The sequence below is a fragment of the Seriola dumerili genome, unplaced genomic scaffold (genome assembly GCF_002260705.1).
Source record: "Seriola dumerili isolate Sdu_G_001 unplaced genomic scaffold, Sdu_1.0 BDQW01000024.1, whole genome shotgun sequence".
Classification (NCBI taxonomy): Eukaryota; Metazoa; Chordata; class Actinopteri; order Carangiformes; family Carangidae; genus Seriola; species Seriola dumerili.
Window position 1 is genome coordinate 829,926 of NW_019174279.1, and position 15,517 is coordinate 845,442.

The 15,517-nt window shown below is 39.9% G+C and overlaps 2 protein-coding genes across 2 annotated transcripts; both read left to right on the forward strand.

The window, feature by feature from the left end:
* The first annotated feature begins 410 nt into the window (after positions 1-410).
* On the forward strand, positions 411-9,690 carry adam8 (ADAM metallopeptidase domain 8). The gene is made up of 25 exons (XM_022763746.1): positions 411-519; positions 692-801; positions 932-1,005; positions 1,099-1,177; positions 2,165-2,241; positions 2,681-2,912; positions 3,607-3,684; positions 3,792-3,860; positions 4,534-4,703; positions 4,807-4,888; positions 5,033-5,175; positions 5,289-5,466; positions 5,574-5,663; positions 5,832-6,027; positions 6,126-6,207; positions 6,306-6,486; positions 6,582-6,668; positions 6,751-6,835; positions 7,224-7,332; positions 7,459-7,657; positions 7,860-7,907; positions 8,025-8,081; positions 8,201-8,251; positions 8,363-8,443; positions 8,773-9,690. The coding sequence occupies exons 1-25, from the start codon at positions 474-476 to the stop codon at positions 8,815-8,817; spliced, it is 2,649 nt and encodes an 882-aa protein (XP_022619467.1). The 5' UTR covers positions 411-473; the 3' UTR covers positions 8,818-9,690.
* Positions 9,691-9,787: 97 nt separating this feature from the next.
* spef1 (sperm flagellar 1) lies at positions 9,788-14,260 on the forward strand. Its single transcript, XM_022763355.1, has 7 exons — positions 9,788-9,989; positions 10,197-10,308; positions 11,256-11,403; positions 11,618-11,663; positions 12,675-12,759; positions 12,856-12,961; positions 13,686-14,260. Exons 1-7 carry the CDS (start codon positions 9,881-9,883, stop codon positions 13,797-13,799), a joined length of 720 nt encoding a protein of 239 aa, XP_022619076.1. The 5' UTR covers positions 9,788-9,880; the 3' UTR covers positions 13,800-14,260.
* Positions 14,261-15,517: the final 1,257 nt, after the last annotated feature.

Consider the following 15,517-nt stretch of genomic DNA (forward strand, 5'->3'; position numbering starts at 1 on the left):
GGTTTCCCGTAGTTTATCGCTATTAATCTTCCCAATAAAATATGTGTGGTAAACCGAGTTTACATTTGTTATGGAATTGTCCAGGTGGCTTATTATTGGCGAATGGGTAAATATATTAGAACCTATTGGTAATCAGTGAAAACCCTTGTGTGGAAAGAAAAAAGTTCCAGTTGTGTCTCTAATAGGTTTAAACTAATAGCAACGTGTGCGACTATTTTTCAATAAAGTGCAACATAAGCTGTTACACATTACACATTACACATTGGAGGCATTATCACAGCGTTTTTCATCTCCGGGTAATGACGAATGTTCATTTTGTAGGAGCAACGTTTAACTTCTTACAGTGACTCATTTTTTTGTCAGCCTCAGATTCTTCAGGATATTACACGGCAGAGGGGCGGAGAGCTGGGAAGAGTCGCTACTTACCACAGACTGCGAAGCATACAATGACAGAGTCCGTCCGATAGAGCAACATGCGATATACTGGATATTTTTTAATGATTTTATTCTCCTCGTGGGGTACGACTCTTTCTTTCTTTCTTTCTATCTTTCTTTATTTATTTATTTATTTCTCTCTCTCTCTCTCTCTCTCTCTCTCTCTCTCTCTCTCTCTCTCTCTCTCTCTCTATCTCTATCTCTATCTCTCATTTTTCCTTTTGTTTCTTGTCTCATGAGATGTCTCTACTTGCAGGAATCCTCGCGGGCAGTGTAAAGACTCTACCTCATGTGATGAAGTACCAAACAGTGATACCTCAGAAGCTGAAGGATTCATCTCTCACGAATGATGCAGCCACAAATCAGGTAACACGCATGTTACTGTACACTTTTACAAGTTTATTTAAAAACTATTAAAATCAAAAAGCATTAAAGTCTTCTGCTGTGTGTGTGTGTGTGTGTGTGTGTGTGTGTGTGTGTGTGTGTGTGTGTGTAGACATACCCTGATGTACTCCAGTACTCTTTGACGATTGCAGGGCAAAACTACACTCTGCACCTGGAAAGAAATAAGTAAGTTTTTTTTTACTGTGCAGGTCTATACATACTGTGCTTCTTTCTTTATCTGACAATATGATTGATATTTAAAAAATCTGTTAATTTCAGAGATCTTATCGGGAAAAACTTTTCTGTGACACACTATTCTGATCAGGGCACCCAAATTACAACTACTCCAGATCTTGGGGTATGTATCTTTGCATTCTTACACTACAATTTCACTAACATTAACATAATCCCTGTATTCATGATCAGCCTGCATTATAATGGTCTATATCTTTGTATTAGTTGAGTCTATCAGAAACAGATGCCTGTATTACTGAAATTTGATTGAAAGCTTTTTTTGAGTGTGTGTATATATAAAGTATATTTAGTCTGATAATCAGACTGAATTGCCACTTAGTTTCACTTCATACATTCAATTTGAATCACTGCATAATTCAGTGACATAGGTGATTCAGAAGTCTGATATCAGACTAGTGTACCAAAGTGTAGACTACCAAAGAATTATCTTACTTAATAGAGCATATAGGCTTCAATAAAATGAATACAGGATATCCTGTTTCAACTGAAAAGCCCAATTTATTGGTGTTGTTGCATCTGCCTTCCTGTGCTAGGTACACTTCTTAACTGCAGATCTTCTGTTGAGAAGTTTGATCTTGATATTAGGGTTAGAGTATTTCTAAAATACAGCAAGTGCTGTAACCATACCAGTAAATTTTTTTAAGGCTCTACAGCACAAATACCAAACACACAATTCAATTAATATTTCACACTTAATTCCTACAGAGACCAGTCATCATCATCATCATCATCATCATCTTTATGAGAAAAATCATGTTTTGCAATACATGCCAGTCCATCTTCTTATTTCAAAATTTCAGATGTCCTGATGACTCTCAGCTTTTTGGAGTTTCTCAACTACAAAGTTCCTCATTATGAAAGTTGACACGACACACTGAAATTCTTTAGTCTTACATTGAAGAGGAATTGACATATAAGGTCATGACTGTCATTCTCTCTGACCAAGACACACACATAGTTAAATACATATTCTTCAGATCAGATCACAGTTCTACACCGTGCTTGAGATACTTGGCCGATTAAGGAAAAGCAAAGAGTGAGTGTGAAAAATCTCCTTTGATTCTCTGACAAATGATGGACGTCTGTTCAGGTTCACTGCTACTACCATGGACACATTGTGGGAGTGGAGGACTCATCTGCCAGCGTGGGACTGTGCTCTGGAATAAAGTGAGTAATGCTGGATGCAAATTTATTTCATCCTGTAACTCTAATTACAAAAAAGAATATTGTTTCCCTAAATACAGTGCCAAATTGAATTAAACCCATGATGCTTTGGGACTGTAAGTCTCCTGCTGTGACTCATGACCAGAGTGTCCAGTCCAAAGAGAGGATCAGTCCTTCAGCATCCCTTTCGTCCATCACACTGACCATTAAGACTGCATGCAGTGCTGAAAACCTGTAACTGAGTCATGCAGGCTTCTTTAAGCTCCCTTCTGTTTGCAAGAAAAGACCTGTTAGCTTCAAAGGGTGTGGGAATTGAAAATATGACGAACAAAGGCTGTCTTATGATTAGTTCAACTGTGATCCGTTTGTGAGTTAGATCTGCTGAAGAAAAAGATGAGGTGTTTGCCTCTATCCACTCTGAAGTTCCTCTTTTGCACTGCAGGGGGTTTGTGCTTCTCCAGGGCCAGATCTACCTTATTGAACCTCTGGCCGGTGCCGATGGGGGAGCGCAGGATGACAGACAGAGCTCGGAAGCTCACAGTGAGGAGGGTCTTCATGCTGTTTACAACTACAAACACCTGAGGAGGAAGAGGAGCTCCTGTTCCCATGGAAACACAACCACTTTCTATGATCATGGTGCTCGTCCGTCTGGACTGTTCCAGCTCAGCAGTCTGGTAAAGACACACAGAGTGGACACATACACATATACACCAGGGTTTGAAACCTACAGCTGATATTTCTGGGCTGAGACAGCTGACATCTAATATTTTGTGCTGCATTCTTACATTTGATAGATTTTATGGAAAAAAACAAGAAGTAAGATGCAGTAAAATACTACTGTTCACAAAAGCGCCGTAACTTATCATGACACACGGTTCAAAAAAATCAAACACTTTCCCCTTGATGTTTTTAAAATCTAGCAACATGATGATCATGAAAATCATGAAAATCATTTGAAAATTCAAAAGTTGTTGTTGAACTTAACACTGGCATTAATTTCAATAAAACATATTCAGGTAAAACAAAGGGAATGAAAACGGGTGCACAGTAGAAAGTAGACACCAAGAAAATGAGGAAGAGAGACGATAGATCATTTATAATATATTTAGAAATTGTAACTGGACAAGTGACAATTAGCTTTAACATGCAAATCTCAATTTGCATATTTTAATAGATGCAGGACCATTGTAATATTCATTTTGTTTCAGCACTACTGTAGACTGTCAAACACCAAAACTCATAGTCAATTGTTGAGCTGTATTAAACATCCTCAAAACAATACTTGGGTCTAACAGACACATATGTATGCACACACATATACACACACAATTAATATTGTTAATATCCTACACCTTTTGTGATATTCAGAAAAGCAGAGCCCAGACCAAAGACCGTTCAGTAAAACACAGGACAGTGGAGCTGGTTCTGGTGGTCGACCACTCTGAGGTTTGATTTCTTATATTTCCTTTTCTATAATAAACTTTTGGAATCATTTTGTTTTATATCTGAGACACTGTTGATTTTATTGCTAATTTAAAAAATGTTTTTTTTAGTACAAGAAGTTTGATGGCAAGAAGACAATAGAGACCAGACTGCTTGAAATAGCAAATCATGTGGACAAGGTATGTTTGTTTCTCTGTTAGTCTATCGGTTAATAAGTCTATCTAAATAATTTACCGCTGTTATATTTTTACACAGCGAAAAATCCTCTAACCTTGGGAGAAAATAAGAGCAGTCTAAACTTTAAATTATCGTAAAAGCTTAATTATGTAATTTCATGTAATTTTCTCCTGTGGAATTAATGAAGCATTCCACCTATTTTACCAGTGATTTAGTAATTTCGCTTATTTTCATTGGCTGCAGATCAGACTTTCTCACAATGCAGTACAGTCAGCTGTCTAGCACTTTATCAGGCTTCACTTTCACTGTGGATTGAATGCAAGAAATCTCTCCTGATAATATTTGTCCTTTACTGATTGGAATTTGACCAATAAAAGGAATGAAAAGTTTTCTCACTGTGAAAATCAAACTTTAACTGTGAATCTTCACACCTAAATTGAACATTTTCACACATATCACAAAATCGTCTTTGATTACCCTGAAAGAGCAGGGCCAACATGAATCGCAGCAATAGACGCAACTGTGACTTCCTGTAACAGCATTATGGATGAGATCTGTTATTTGTAGCATTACCAGTTAAACTCCCTCACATTCAAAAATACTGTTATGACCTAATTACCTGATAACTCAGTTTTTCCACTTTTCACTTTGTGACGACATGCTGCTTTGTTTCAGCTGTATCGCCCCCTGGGTGTTCGTGTGATGCTGGTCGCTCTGGATATCTGGTCATACAGAGACCAGATAGAGGTCAGCACAAACCCTGAGCTCACCCTCAGTCGTTTCCTCACGTGGCGGCAGCGGAGCCTGCTGCTGAGGACCAAACACGACAATGCACAGTTCATCACGTAAGATCCAGCAGATTTCGACTTCCCACTGTTAAAAAAAAAAAAAAAAAATGTTAATCTGATAGAGCTGGTTTCTAATAACTTTTACCTCTTCATTACCCAGAGGTGTTGATTTTGATGGCTCCACTGTCGGCTTAGCAAACACCAATGCAATGTGCACCTCTAACTCTGGAGCTGTCAATGAGGCAAGTATACTTTTCTGTTTAATAAATGGATAAATGTAAAATCTCTGTGGAAAAAAAAAACAGAAAATGGAAGGAAATTACACAGAATCATGAGATTTTAATTCCGGTTTTACTCTACTGAATGTTTGTCTGCTATACTCACAGGACCATAACACTAACCCAATAGGAGTGGCGTCTACTATTGCGCATGAGATGGGTCACAACCTGGGCTTGTCCCATGATACCGAAAACTGTGTCTGTGGCTCCTCAATATCGAAAAAAGGCTGCATCATGGCTGAGAGTGTTGGGTAAGTTCAGTTTCTCACCAGCACATAAACTCCCTCTAATCTACTATTCTTACGCTCAAAGTAAAGCTAATGTTTACCTTCTCTTTTCTTGCTCTTGCTATGTCTTCTTCTAGCTTTGTGTATCCGCAGCAGTTCAGCAGCTGCAGTCAGCAGCAGCTCAAAAGGTTCTTGGAGGAAGTGAACCCTACCTGTCTGCTGGATACTCCCTCCACTGATCGCATCTATGGAGGGCCGGTGTGTGGAAACGCCTTCCTGGAGCCCGGAGAGGAGTGTGACTGTGGCTCTGTAGAGGTTTGTGCATGCTGCAGTCACACATCGTGCATGCATACAATCACACAAACAAAGCGCACAAATGAGGCTGAATCATAATATTCTGGACCCCTCTGTCTGCCTCATAGGAATGCAAGAATCCCTGCTGCAATGCCACAACCTGCAAGCTCAACACAGGAGCCCAGTGTGCAGAGGGAGAGTGCTGCCACAACTGCCAAGTAAGTCATACTCACTATGTCCTCTCTAGATGAGTGAAGTCACACTGTTACTAAATGTGTTACCATATAGCTAGACACTGTCTGGCGGTGCCGTCTGGCTGGTTATGTGTGAGTGTACATATTTCAGTAGTCGGTACATCACCATCTGTGTGTCTCTCCACTCTGAAGCTGAAACCGACAAGCAGTGTCTGTCGATCAAGGTCAGGAGATTGTGACCTGGCAGAGTACTGCACTGGCTTCTCTGCCTCCTGTCCAACTGATGCGTACACCCAAAATGGCCTGCCCTGCAACCGAGGAAAAGGATACTGCTACAATGGACAGTGCCCTTCACGGCAGGAACACTGCAAGAGACTCTGGGGACCAGGTAAAGCGCCGATGAATTACAGTTTAGTTTGGAGCCGCTTTTATTCTGATACATCAAGACTCTTATGTCTGCATTTTGTTTGTTATGATTCTGTTCAGATGCTGAAGTAGCTGCAGATGCTTGTTTTTACACGCATGGAAACTGCAGAAAAACACAGTCGAGCCAGAGATGTTCGAGCAGGTATGTAATCAAAAGCCAAACCAGCACTATAGTGGTGCATGTTAACAGTGTGGTGTTGTTGGTTTTTGGGATTATTGGTTTGTGGTTTTTGGTTACAGAGAACAATCCTGTGGGACACTTTTCTGCTTCGGAGGCTGGGAGTTTCCAGTGACATCCAGGAAATCCTTTTACAGAGTAGGAAAGGGAGAGATATGCAATGAAGCAACTATGAACCCTGAAGATAACTACCCTGCAGATATGGGCATGGTACCTACTGGCACCAAGTGTGGCCACAACATGGTAAGAAAACTGACCATGAACAAAAAACCTCCATGGACTACTGATCTGTGAACTGTCTGTGTCAGTGTCCTCACGATGTCATTTGTGTCTTTCAGGTATGCTACAATCAACGGTGTCAAGACATCAAAAACATAAAAGTGTACGGAACAGATGACTGCTCTGCCAAATGCAACAACCACGGGGTAAAAAATATGTTAACCTCACAACACTTTGGAGCACTGTATAGCCATGAGCCAGCATAACTGACTGTGTGATCTCTGACAGGTTTGTAACCACGAGAGTAAGTGTCACTGCGACCCTGGCTGGGCCACCCCTTTCTGCGATGTGCAGCAATCAGAGCTGCCTGGAGGTATTGTTCATGTTATGCTTGTCTGTCCTCACATGCACATGTAAGCACTGAGAGTCACTGATGTATGTCACTCTTTGTATGCTTGACCTTTTAATGACCATGCTTTACACATGACTGTTTGTGTCTGTTCCTCCAATGCTCTGTTTTTCATCAAGATTCAGCATTTGGAATAGATTTCTAATGGACTCTCAGACAGTTGTGCTCTGTTCTGATGAACACAAACAGACAGTGATTTGATGGAATTCCCCTGTTAGTCTGTACAAATGCAGTAATGATGTTACAGTTGCCTGAGCAGGTGACATATGCTATTACATGCTCATCCTAGGGCAATAAAAGAATATTGTCTCTAATAATATGTTTGTTCGTGTGTGTGTGTGTGTGTGTACAGAGGCAAGTGTGGTGTTTATTGTGTCACTGGCGGCTGGCTTTCTTCTGCTGTTGGCCCTGATTATTGGGACTTTGATGTGCTGCATCAGAAAAAGGCAACCTGTAAAAAGGTACAGAAAGACGTTACTCCTTCCTTTCACTCTCTTTTAGATCACTACTGTATGAAGATGAAGCTAGAGAGACTGTTTTGATCTTGTCCGTATTAAATTTTAGCTTCTGTGTGTATACGTTTACAGATGCTTCCAGTCTACCTCAGGACAATCCAACCCATTGTTTCGGTCAAGCAGTACTCGAGGCAGCCCTCATCTTGGGACCACACTCATCAGCCAGCCTACATTTGTGGAGTCTTCGGCCACTCAAGCCTGTAAACCTCTGTTCTCTGCTACTGCCAGACCACATACTGGAGCACCGAAGCCCAGCAGAGCAGCTCCAGAGGTGAGCTTCCATTTTGATCCAACAGCCTCAGCGCCACAGAGTAGTTATACACTAACACTCACTCTGTGTGTGTTAGCTTTTTATCTTTTCATCCACATTAGACATGATATTTGTGGCAACTATAAACTGCAGTAATAGTTATGGTTTTAAAGAAACAAATCAAGTTTTTGCTTTCACTCATCTCTCTTTTTGTCCCTTACAGCCACCAAAGAAAGTGCCAGCTGTACCTCAGCCATCAAAGAGTCAACAGGTAATCAATTCTACTGTTTTGTCTTTATTTAAATGTAGAATTATTTATATGTAGAATTGGCCTTATTGTTCAGGCTTCAATTGGTTTTCAACCACTAAATAAATCGTTTTTATTTAGGTTGTAAGGTCATTCATGCAGCCACCAAATGTTTCAAGCAAACCAATCTATACTGAGGTAAAATTGCATACACAAAATGGCAATATTTCTATTTTCTTTTGACACTATTTGTTTGCTTTGTTAAATGATGTATTAATTGTTGTGCTAATGTTTTTTTGTTTTTTTCTTTTTATCAGGCTAAGCCACTACCCCCATCCAGACCTCTGCCACCACTTGCAACAAAATCGGTATGTGCCATTACAAGTCGCTTTACCCACAGTTTTCATATATTTGCATTCATACATGTATGTGGTGTTGCCATTGTCACTTATTTGAAATATGAACATCTGTTCTCTAAGATCATGAAGCCAAAGCCTCCGATGCCTCCAGTGAAGCCGAAGCCCTCTGCAGTCCCATCTCCACTGCCACACACTCAGCTGGTATGTATTCAGACACAAGTCAGAGTCAGCCAGACTTTCCTAAATCCTTGGCATCCAGACATTCTTAATGTTGTTCAAGGCATTCACGTTTATAAAGAAGTCTGTGGTTTCGGGCATTGTCCCAACATAACAGTGTAATGAATAAGCAGCGGCTCACTGTTCGTGAGTTAGTAAGCACAAATTTCTCCCTGGCCACCACTGAACAGCCAAGAGACAGACACACTGAAATAATGATCTACATATAAAATTAATTTGTGGAGAAATAAAATTGCAGTTGTGTTAAGAGAAGCTCCTCCAAAGTATGTACGCTAACAGTGTTTGTTTTCTAGCTTGCAGGGAGAGCGGCCCTAAAGCCCCCCAGCAGGCCCAGATGACAGGGGGAATAATTCAGCATGGTGTAAACACTGAGATCCTCCGACAGAGGACAATGTTTTTGTCCCACCTAGTAGAACCTTGAAGATCCTCTCTGGAGACGCTCGTCTGTTTTAAAGCGGAAACAAGATCCACTGAAGGATCAGCAACGTGACGTGACAGAGCTCTTCTGTCATTTATGGTCTCCCTGAGGATTACCGCCGTCTGTGTCTTGCTTATTTGGCCTTCAGTATGTTGATGGAAACCTGAAGCCATTATTGATAAACTCAACTTCTGTGCTTTATAAATAACAAATGGCTATGCTGCCATGATGATTTTAAATTTTTTTAAGGGAAATGTCACTCTGCCTTGATCCTGGGATATGTGAACACTTTATGAGGCAATTGTTTTAATTTAATTGAACTATTTTACTTTTACTTGTCCCTCACATTGTTTTGGTACTGACTTTCTAAGAAATAATATTAAGGGATTATTAAAATGTGGCACCAACATTGGCACTTTACAGTTTTTTGGATTAAGGACGTACCACAAAGGTTATGACTTTTTCTTGGACTTTTTTTTTTTTTTGTACTAACCAACTTATGCTTGACTTTGTGGGACTGAGTTATTACATGCAGCTGTTTTGTCTTTTGTGTTAGCTTGATACATTTTGATTGTAATTCTTCAAGGGATTTTATATTGCATATTCTATGCAGCAGACATGATCACACTCATGATACTCACTCATAATGCCAATGCCTTTCCATACATTGAGAGTTCTGCCTTGATTTTTTCCTGCAAACTTTGAACTGAAAATTTATTTGAATGTTCCTATTTATTGAGAGATATCTTTTTTGTCTGTAAAATGGAGCTGAGAATAAAAGTGAATCACCACAGTCAGTTTCTGTCATTTTTCTCCTTTTTTCTGTCAAGAAGGAACTACTAGAATCTGTGTTGCCATGGTAAATCAGCGGTCGCCTAGCAATGCCGTAAACAACCAGTCGTCCTGGGAAGCTAACAAGCTAGCTCAGTAAAACAGTTTGGACCTTTACAAACTGTGCCGAAACAGATGTCGCTTTAAGAGGAATGGATCGAGAACTGAAGGAAGAGGAACTGCAGGATTTGTACGCATGGATAGATAAGATACCTCTGTCCCGGCCAAAAAGACACATCACAAGAGACTTCAGCGACGGAGGTAGTTGACTTAACCTTTGGCTTTGCTAGCTGTCCGCAGGGAAGTGGTAACTAGAGAGGCAACAAGAGTAAAACCTCGTATACATTTGTCATGCACTACATCCAGCTACAGCCATCTACTTTACTTGTTTTATCAGCTCTGTCTGTGTCTGTTTGTTTATGCATTTAATTGTGAGCTGACTCTGCCCCTCTGCTGAACCCTCTGCAGTGATGGCTGCTGAGGTTGTAAAATATTTCTTCCCAAAGCTTGTTGACCTGCACAACTATATTCCTGCAAACTCCTCACCGCAGAAGCTCAGTAACTGGAACCTGCTCAACAGGCAAGAAACCAGCTGCTCTTATTCATTTGTTTATTCAAACTGTATGTAGGGATCCAGTGAGGGTGGCTGTGAATATAATAGGGGTTACGCTTTACTTATGACCCCCTGTTTATCATTTATAATAACTATGTAAAGATATAATGAATACTTCATAACAGATGATGATGTAGCCTACATGTGAGCAGATGTAAGTGTTTTTAATGTATTTGTTAACAGCTATAACTCCTCATATGTGGGCATTGGGTAAGTGGAGGCTGCTGTACAGATAATGGATGACAAATTACTAAAACACAGCTGTAATATTATAACATATGTCATTATGGGAGAAATAATAATTGCTGACAATTACTGCATATTAATAAACTCATAAATGTGCATACAGCTCCATTATATTGTAAACTAATAAACATTTGCATACTGTTTATTAAAGCTAAAGAGGGGTACTTAAAGTGGAGTGTGAAGTGATTGTGTGAACGTCACACAGCCACTGCCAGAGAAATGCTACCCCTCAGCTGGAAAAATTCAAATTTTCACAATCTGATTATGTTAATATGTCTGCATTCTCCCACAACAGTTTTTAGACAAACACACAGCCAACAATAAGTTACAAGCCCACCTGATATTTCTCAATAGAAATGACGGACATTGCTTAAGATTATGTTTTTCAACAGGATTTTGCTATAAACATTTTGGTTGAACTCCAACCTTGGCCTCTGTCTGACAGTGAAGACCGGTCCAGCACACACCCACTCTCCCTCTGATATGGCACACAGCCAGTTAACAATTTATAGGACTTCACTGTAAACATATTGGCCCCTGTGGTGTTAATCATCACCAAGCATGAATTATCATGAGTTAAATCACATTCAATCTGCAGGTCCTATTGTAACTAGTTTTGTAAATTAGAAACATCTGTGTGTTTCTTCTTTTTTTTTTTCTGTGGACAGGAAGGTGTTTTCCAAGTTAAACTTTCACGTGCCTGAGGAGACAGTGAAGAGAATTGTACTGAGCACTGCGGGAGTGATAGAGCCTGTACTGAGCGCCTTAAGGGAGAAGATAGACAAGAAACTGGAGCACGCCATGGACAACATACTGGTGTGTATTTTATATTAATGCATGTCTGCTTATGGACATACATCCTATGAGTCACTTTTTGTTTGTTTGAATGCTAATTACAAAATAGTAATTACTCTATTATTAATTACTTTTTTTTTCATGTGAATCATAAAGCTACCCTTACAATAGGTAAGCAAAGCATATATCTTGAAAAATAACCACACTTTGAACAATTTTTTTCTTTTGAACTCAGGATGTGGAATACTTCGACACCAGAAACCACAATAAACCTTATGCAGGTAGAGTGGCTATTGTGTTATTGCATTTTCACAAACTATAACATACCTTTTCTTTTTCTTTTTTTCTTTTTTTTTTTTTTTTACCAAAAACACAACCTGCAAATTAATAATCTAACCTAAACTAACTAAATTAACCTTTTCATCACACACTGACAACAGAGATAAAGGTTTCATTAGAAGGTGCAAAACTGCAATGAAATTAGTCAGATTTGCTGGATTACACAAACTGAAACTGATGAATTAACGCGAATACTAGGACAGTGTTTTGACCTCACATCTCCTGCATGATATATCCATTTTTGGAGTGTATTAGTTGTCACAGTCTGTCTATAACCCTGACTGAAGCTACATATAGTCCAAATGTCTTTTTTTAGGACAGGGAAGGAAGTGGGTATAATTTTAGACTGTTTTAAAGGGTGCTTTATCTACCCGTCAGCTGACAAACATATAATCAGCATGTTCAATGTTTTTTGTGTCTGAGTGGACTGCTGATTCAACCTCTGAAATGATTTTTTTCCACTTTCTTCTCTCAGCTCTCAGTTAATGCTTATCTTTCCCAGAGATAGCAGTGGCCGCACACAGAGACAGGGATACCTAAACTTAACAACATCAGAACGGACTGATTAGAGAATGCCACAACCTTTAGGGAGTGAATCGGTGACGAGTTTCTCACACCTAATCTGTCCCTGAAACTATGCCGTAAAGCTGACTTCAGGCCAACACCTCCTCCCTCTGCTCTTTCCTCTGCCATCTGCACCTCCTCCACTATCAGACAACACAGCTCAGCTCAGGTCCTCATATCAGCTCCCGACATCACCAGATGGCCTTTATCCCTGGCCTGAGCTCAGCACTGCTGAACTTAAAGGCCTCCTAATTTTTCTCTTTCTCCATCTTATAATCTTGCTTCCCGATGAGTCCCCTTTGCTTGTGCTCATCAAAAATCTGCCTCCTATCCTACTCCGGTCACAGTAAAGTTGGAGAAATGTTATACTTTTGTTCTGCTGTCTTCAGAAATTCAACAGACTGAAGCGAAACTTCTGGCTCAGCTGGCAGAAGAAGACATGAGAAAAGATGAAAAGAGCAGACCAAGAAATGGGTATGATCAAAATCATGCTTTTAAATTAAATGAATCAATAGTGGTGTTTATAGTAGTAATAATGTGTCTTGTTCGTTTATTTTTTTTATTGACTAGTAAACCAAAGCACACAGTCCAGTTTTACACAGACATGGACCCGACTTTCCGAACAATCCTGCAGGAAAAAGAGCAAGCTGTCATGGCTTTGCAGGAGACTGTGGAGGTATACACACGCACACGCACACACACACACACACACACACACACACACACACACACACACACACACACACACACACTCTGCTGACTGGTAGAACATCTGCAAACAAAATCATTTTCCGTTTTGATGTCCTTCAGAGGAAGAGCTTTGTCATACAGTCATACCAGCTGTAATGTTGTTACAGATGTGTGTGTGTGTGTGTGTGTGTGTGTGTGTGTGTGTGTGTGTGTGTGTGTGTGTGTGCGCGTGCGTGTGTGTTTGAGACAGAAAGAGACATTTAGGTGTGTGTGATACATATGCGTCATAAGCTGTGTCAGCAGCGGTCAATGAGTCAGTATCTGCTCAGCGGATATATCACTTTTTTTTTGCTCTCCCATCTGTGGCCACATCTGCATGTTCAGGAAGATGCAAATAATGACGAAAAATTTGCAACACCTCAAGGTTTTGGAAGTTGTCATCATTGAGATAAGTCACAGTTTTAGTTAGAAACCTCCTCTGGTTTTACTACATCCCTCCCTCTGTGTGTGCTTGTGCTAACCTCGTTTCTGAGGTCCTGGTTAGGGTTAGGAGTAAGCTGTGAATTGAGGTAAGGTTAGGGTTAACCATGAAGTGGTTATAGTTAAGATTAGGGTGAGGTTTGGGTTAGACTGTCAACAATGAATAGAAGTCAATGCAATGTCCTAACAAGGATAGCCGTGCAAACTTGTGTGTCTGTGTGTGTGTACAGATCTTGCAGATGAAAGTGAACAGGTTAGAGCATCTGGTTCACTTGAAGGACATGCGTATTGAAGACCTGACGCGGCATCTGGAGACGTACAAAGCCAAAGCCAACACACACTGATACAAGCGCCTACACCAACGCTATATAACGCACACTCACACACACAGAATTTGTTATGGTTGTTCAGAGATATAAGCCTATAACATGAACTCTTACTTTGTTACTTTGTCAAGGCAAATGGTACGTTTTGCGATACGTGCACATTTCAAGAGGCTGTGATTCATCTAATTTGACACTGAAATAGTGCAACAACTGTTTTCTCTGTAATAGAAATATTTTTGTATACCTACAACTATTGCGGAGTCCTTGTGTTTTAACAAATTAGATGTTCAGCTGAATAGGATTCCACAGTAAGTGATTTATTAGCATGTTTATGAAACTTCTTACAAATAGTTGCTTCTGTGTGAGGTGTGTGTAGAGTGTGTTTTTCAGTGTTTCGTAATGGATCTACAGTCTTCTTTGACTCCTGTGCCTTTACACAGCCTGTAACTTCTGACTGCCAAGTGCTCAATAAATCAACTAACCACTCTGATTTTCAAAACTGTCTTTTTTAAAGATGAGCAGAGTGTAGCAGATAAGCAAAGATTTGAAGCTCAGGAATCAACGGCTGAAAACAAAATGCCATGCAGTGTTAGGTTTACACACTGTCACTTCCTTCCAAATCTAAAATGACATCAGTCATTTTCTGTGAAACTCTTGTTCCTGTTTAAGATTGAAGACTGATCAAAGATAAAAAAAAAGCAGTTACTAGTGAGTAGTTAATTTTCCACAGTTTTTTGCGTCAGCATTGCTGACACACATCACAGCCTGTGTTGCGTCTATTGATCTGTTGAGTTTTCTTCACTTTCTGCAGTATCAGGTCATGCCAATGACATGGTCTTAGGTGGGTTGCTCTGTATGGTCACATTACCATTAAGACCTGGGGGTGTGTGTCCATTGTGTGGCCTTTGATCTCGCCCCCTCTGTTGGTGTAGAATAACAGGAGACAGGCGACCTGCTGAGCTGTATCAGGAGCAGCTGATCTTCTCCAGCTGCCTGCTGCTGTGATTGAGTAGTAATAATAATAATAGTAATAGTAATATAACAGAGATACATTTCTTATATTTTGTAGTATCTATCTATCTATCTATCTATCTATTTATCTGTCATAACCAGGATATTATGCTGGTAGACTCTTAAATGATGAGATCCATTTGTTCTGCACTAAATCACTTTTCTGACAAATGCAGTCAACAAGGTTCCCAGAGTTTGAGTAAAATGAAGGAAAAATTTAAATCACAATCAAGAGTCTTGATATTCATAATAATCAGAATTCAGCAGGTGTTAAAAGATTTAGTATTGACTTTATTATTTCATTTTAGTATTTAAAAAAAAAGAATGGTCAAAATCTAAGCAGCAGTATGCATTGTTTTAGTCCCCTGCAAAAACACTGACTCTTACAGTTCCCATAATGGAACTCAATGACATCTTTCATTAAAACCTTCTCTGCTTGTTAAATGTCCTCGTCTTTTTAACTCCATGCCCCCAGCTTATAATGTATGTTTTAGTCAAATATTTTAAGTCTAAAGCCTAAAGGCCTGGAGTGAGCCGGTCTCAACTGGAGTCATCAGGGTTATTTGCCCTGAAGAAAGCCCCATTCAGAGCCACAGAGGGCACAATACAAATGTTTTCACAGGCTGAGCAGTATTCCTCATGATGAGTAAACTGACCTTTATGTGCAAAGATTCAAGATGCAAGATACACTTTAGTTGTCCCCAAGGGGCGATTGAAAAGGCACA

Coding starts and splice junctions, on each gene's coding strand:
- adam8 (XM_022763746.1), top strand. CDS start 474: ATGCGATATACTGGATATTTTTTAATGATTTTATTCTCCTCGTGGG. Junction 2,913..3,606: donor TGTTCCAGCTCAGCAGTCTG/GTAAAGACACAC, acceptor TGTGATATTCAG/AAAAGCAGAGCCCAGACCAA. Junction 4,704..4,806: donor GACAATGCACAGTTCATCAC/GTAAGATCCAGC, acceptor TTCATTACCCAG/AGGTGTTGATTTTGATGGCT.
- spef1 (XM_022763355.1), top strand. CDS start 9,881: ATGGATCGAGAACTGAAGGAAGAGGAACTGCAGGATTTGTACGCATGG. Junction 11,404..11,617: donor ACGCCATGGACAACATACTG/GTGTGTATTTTA, acceptor TTTTGAACTCAG/GATGTGGAATACTTCGACAC. Junction 12,962..13,685: donor CTTTGCAGGAGACTGTGGAG/GTATACACACGC, acceptor GTGTGTGTACAG/ATCTTGCAGATGAAAGTGAA.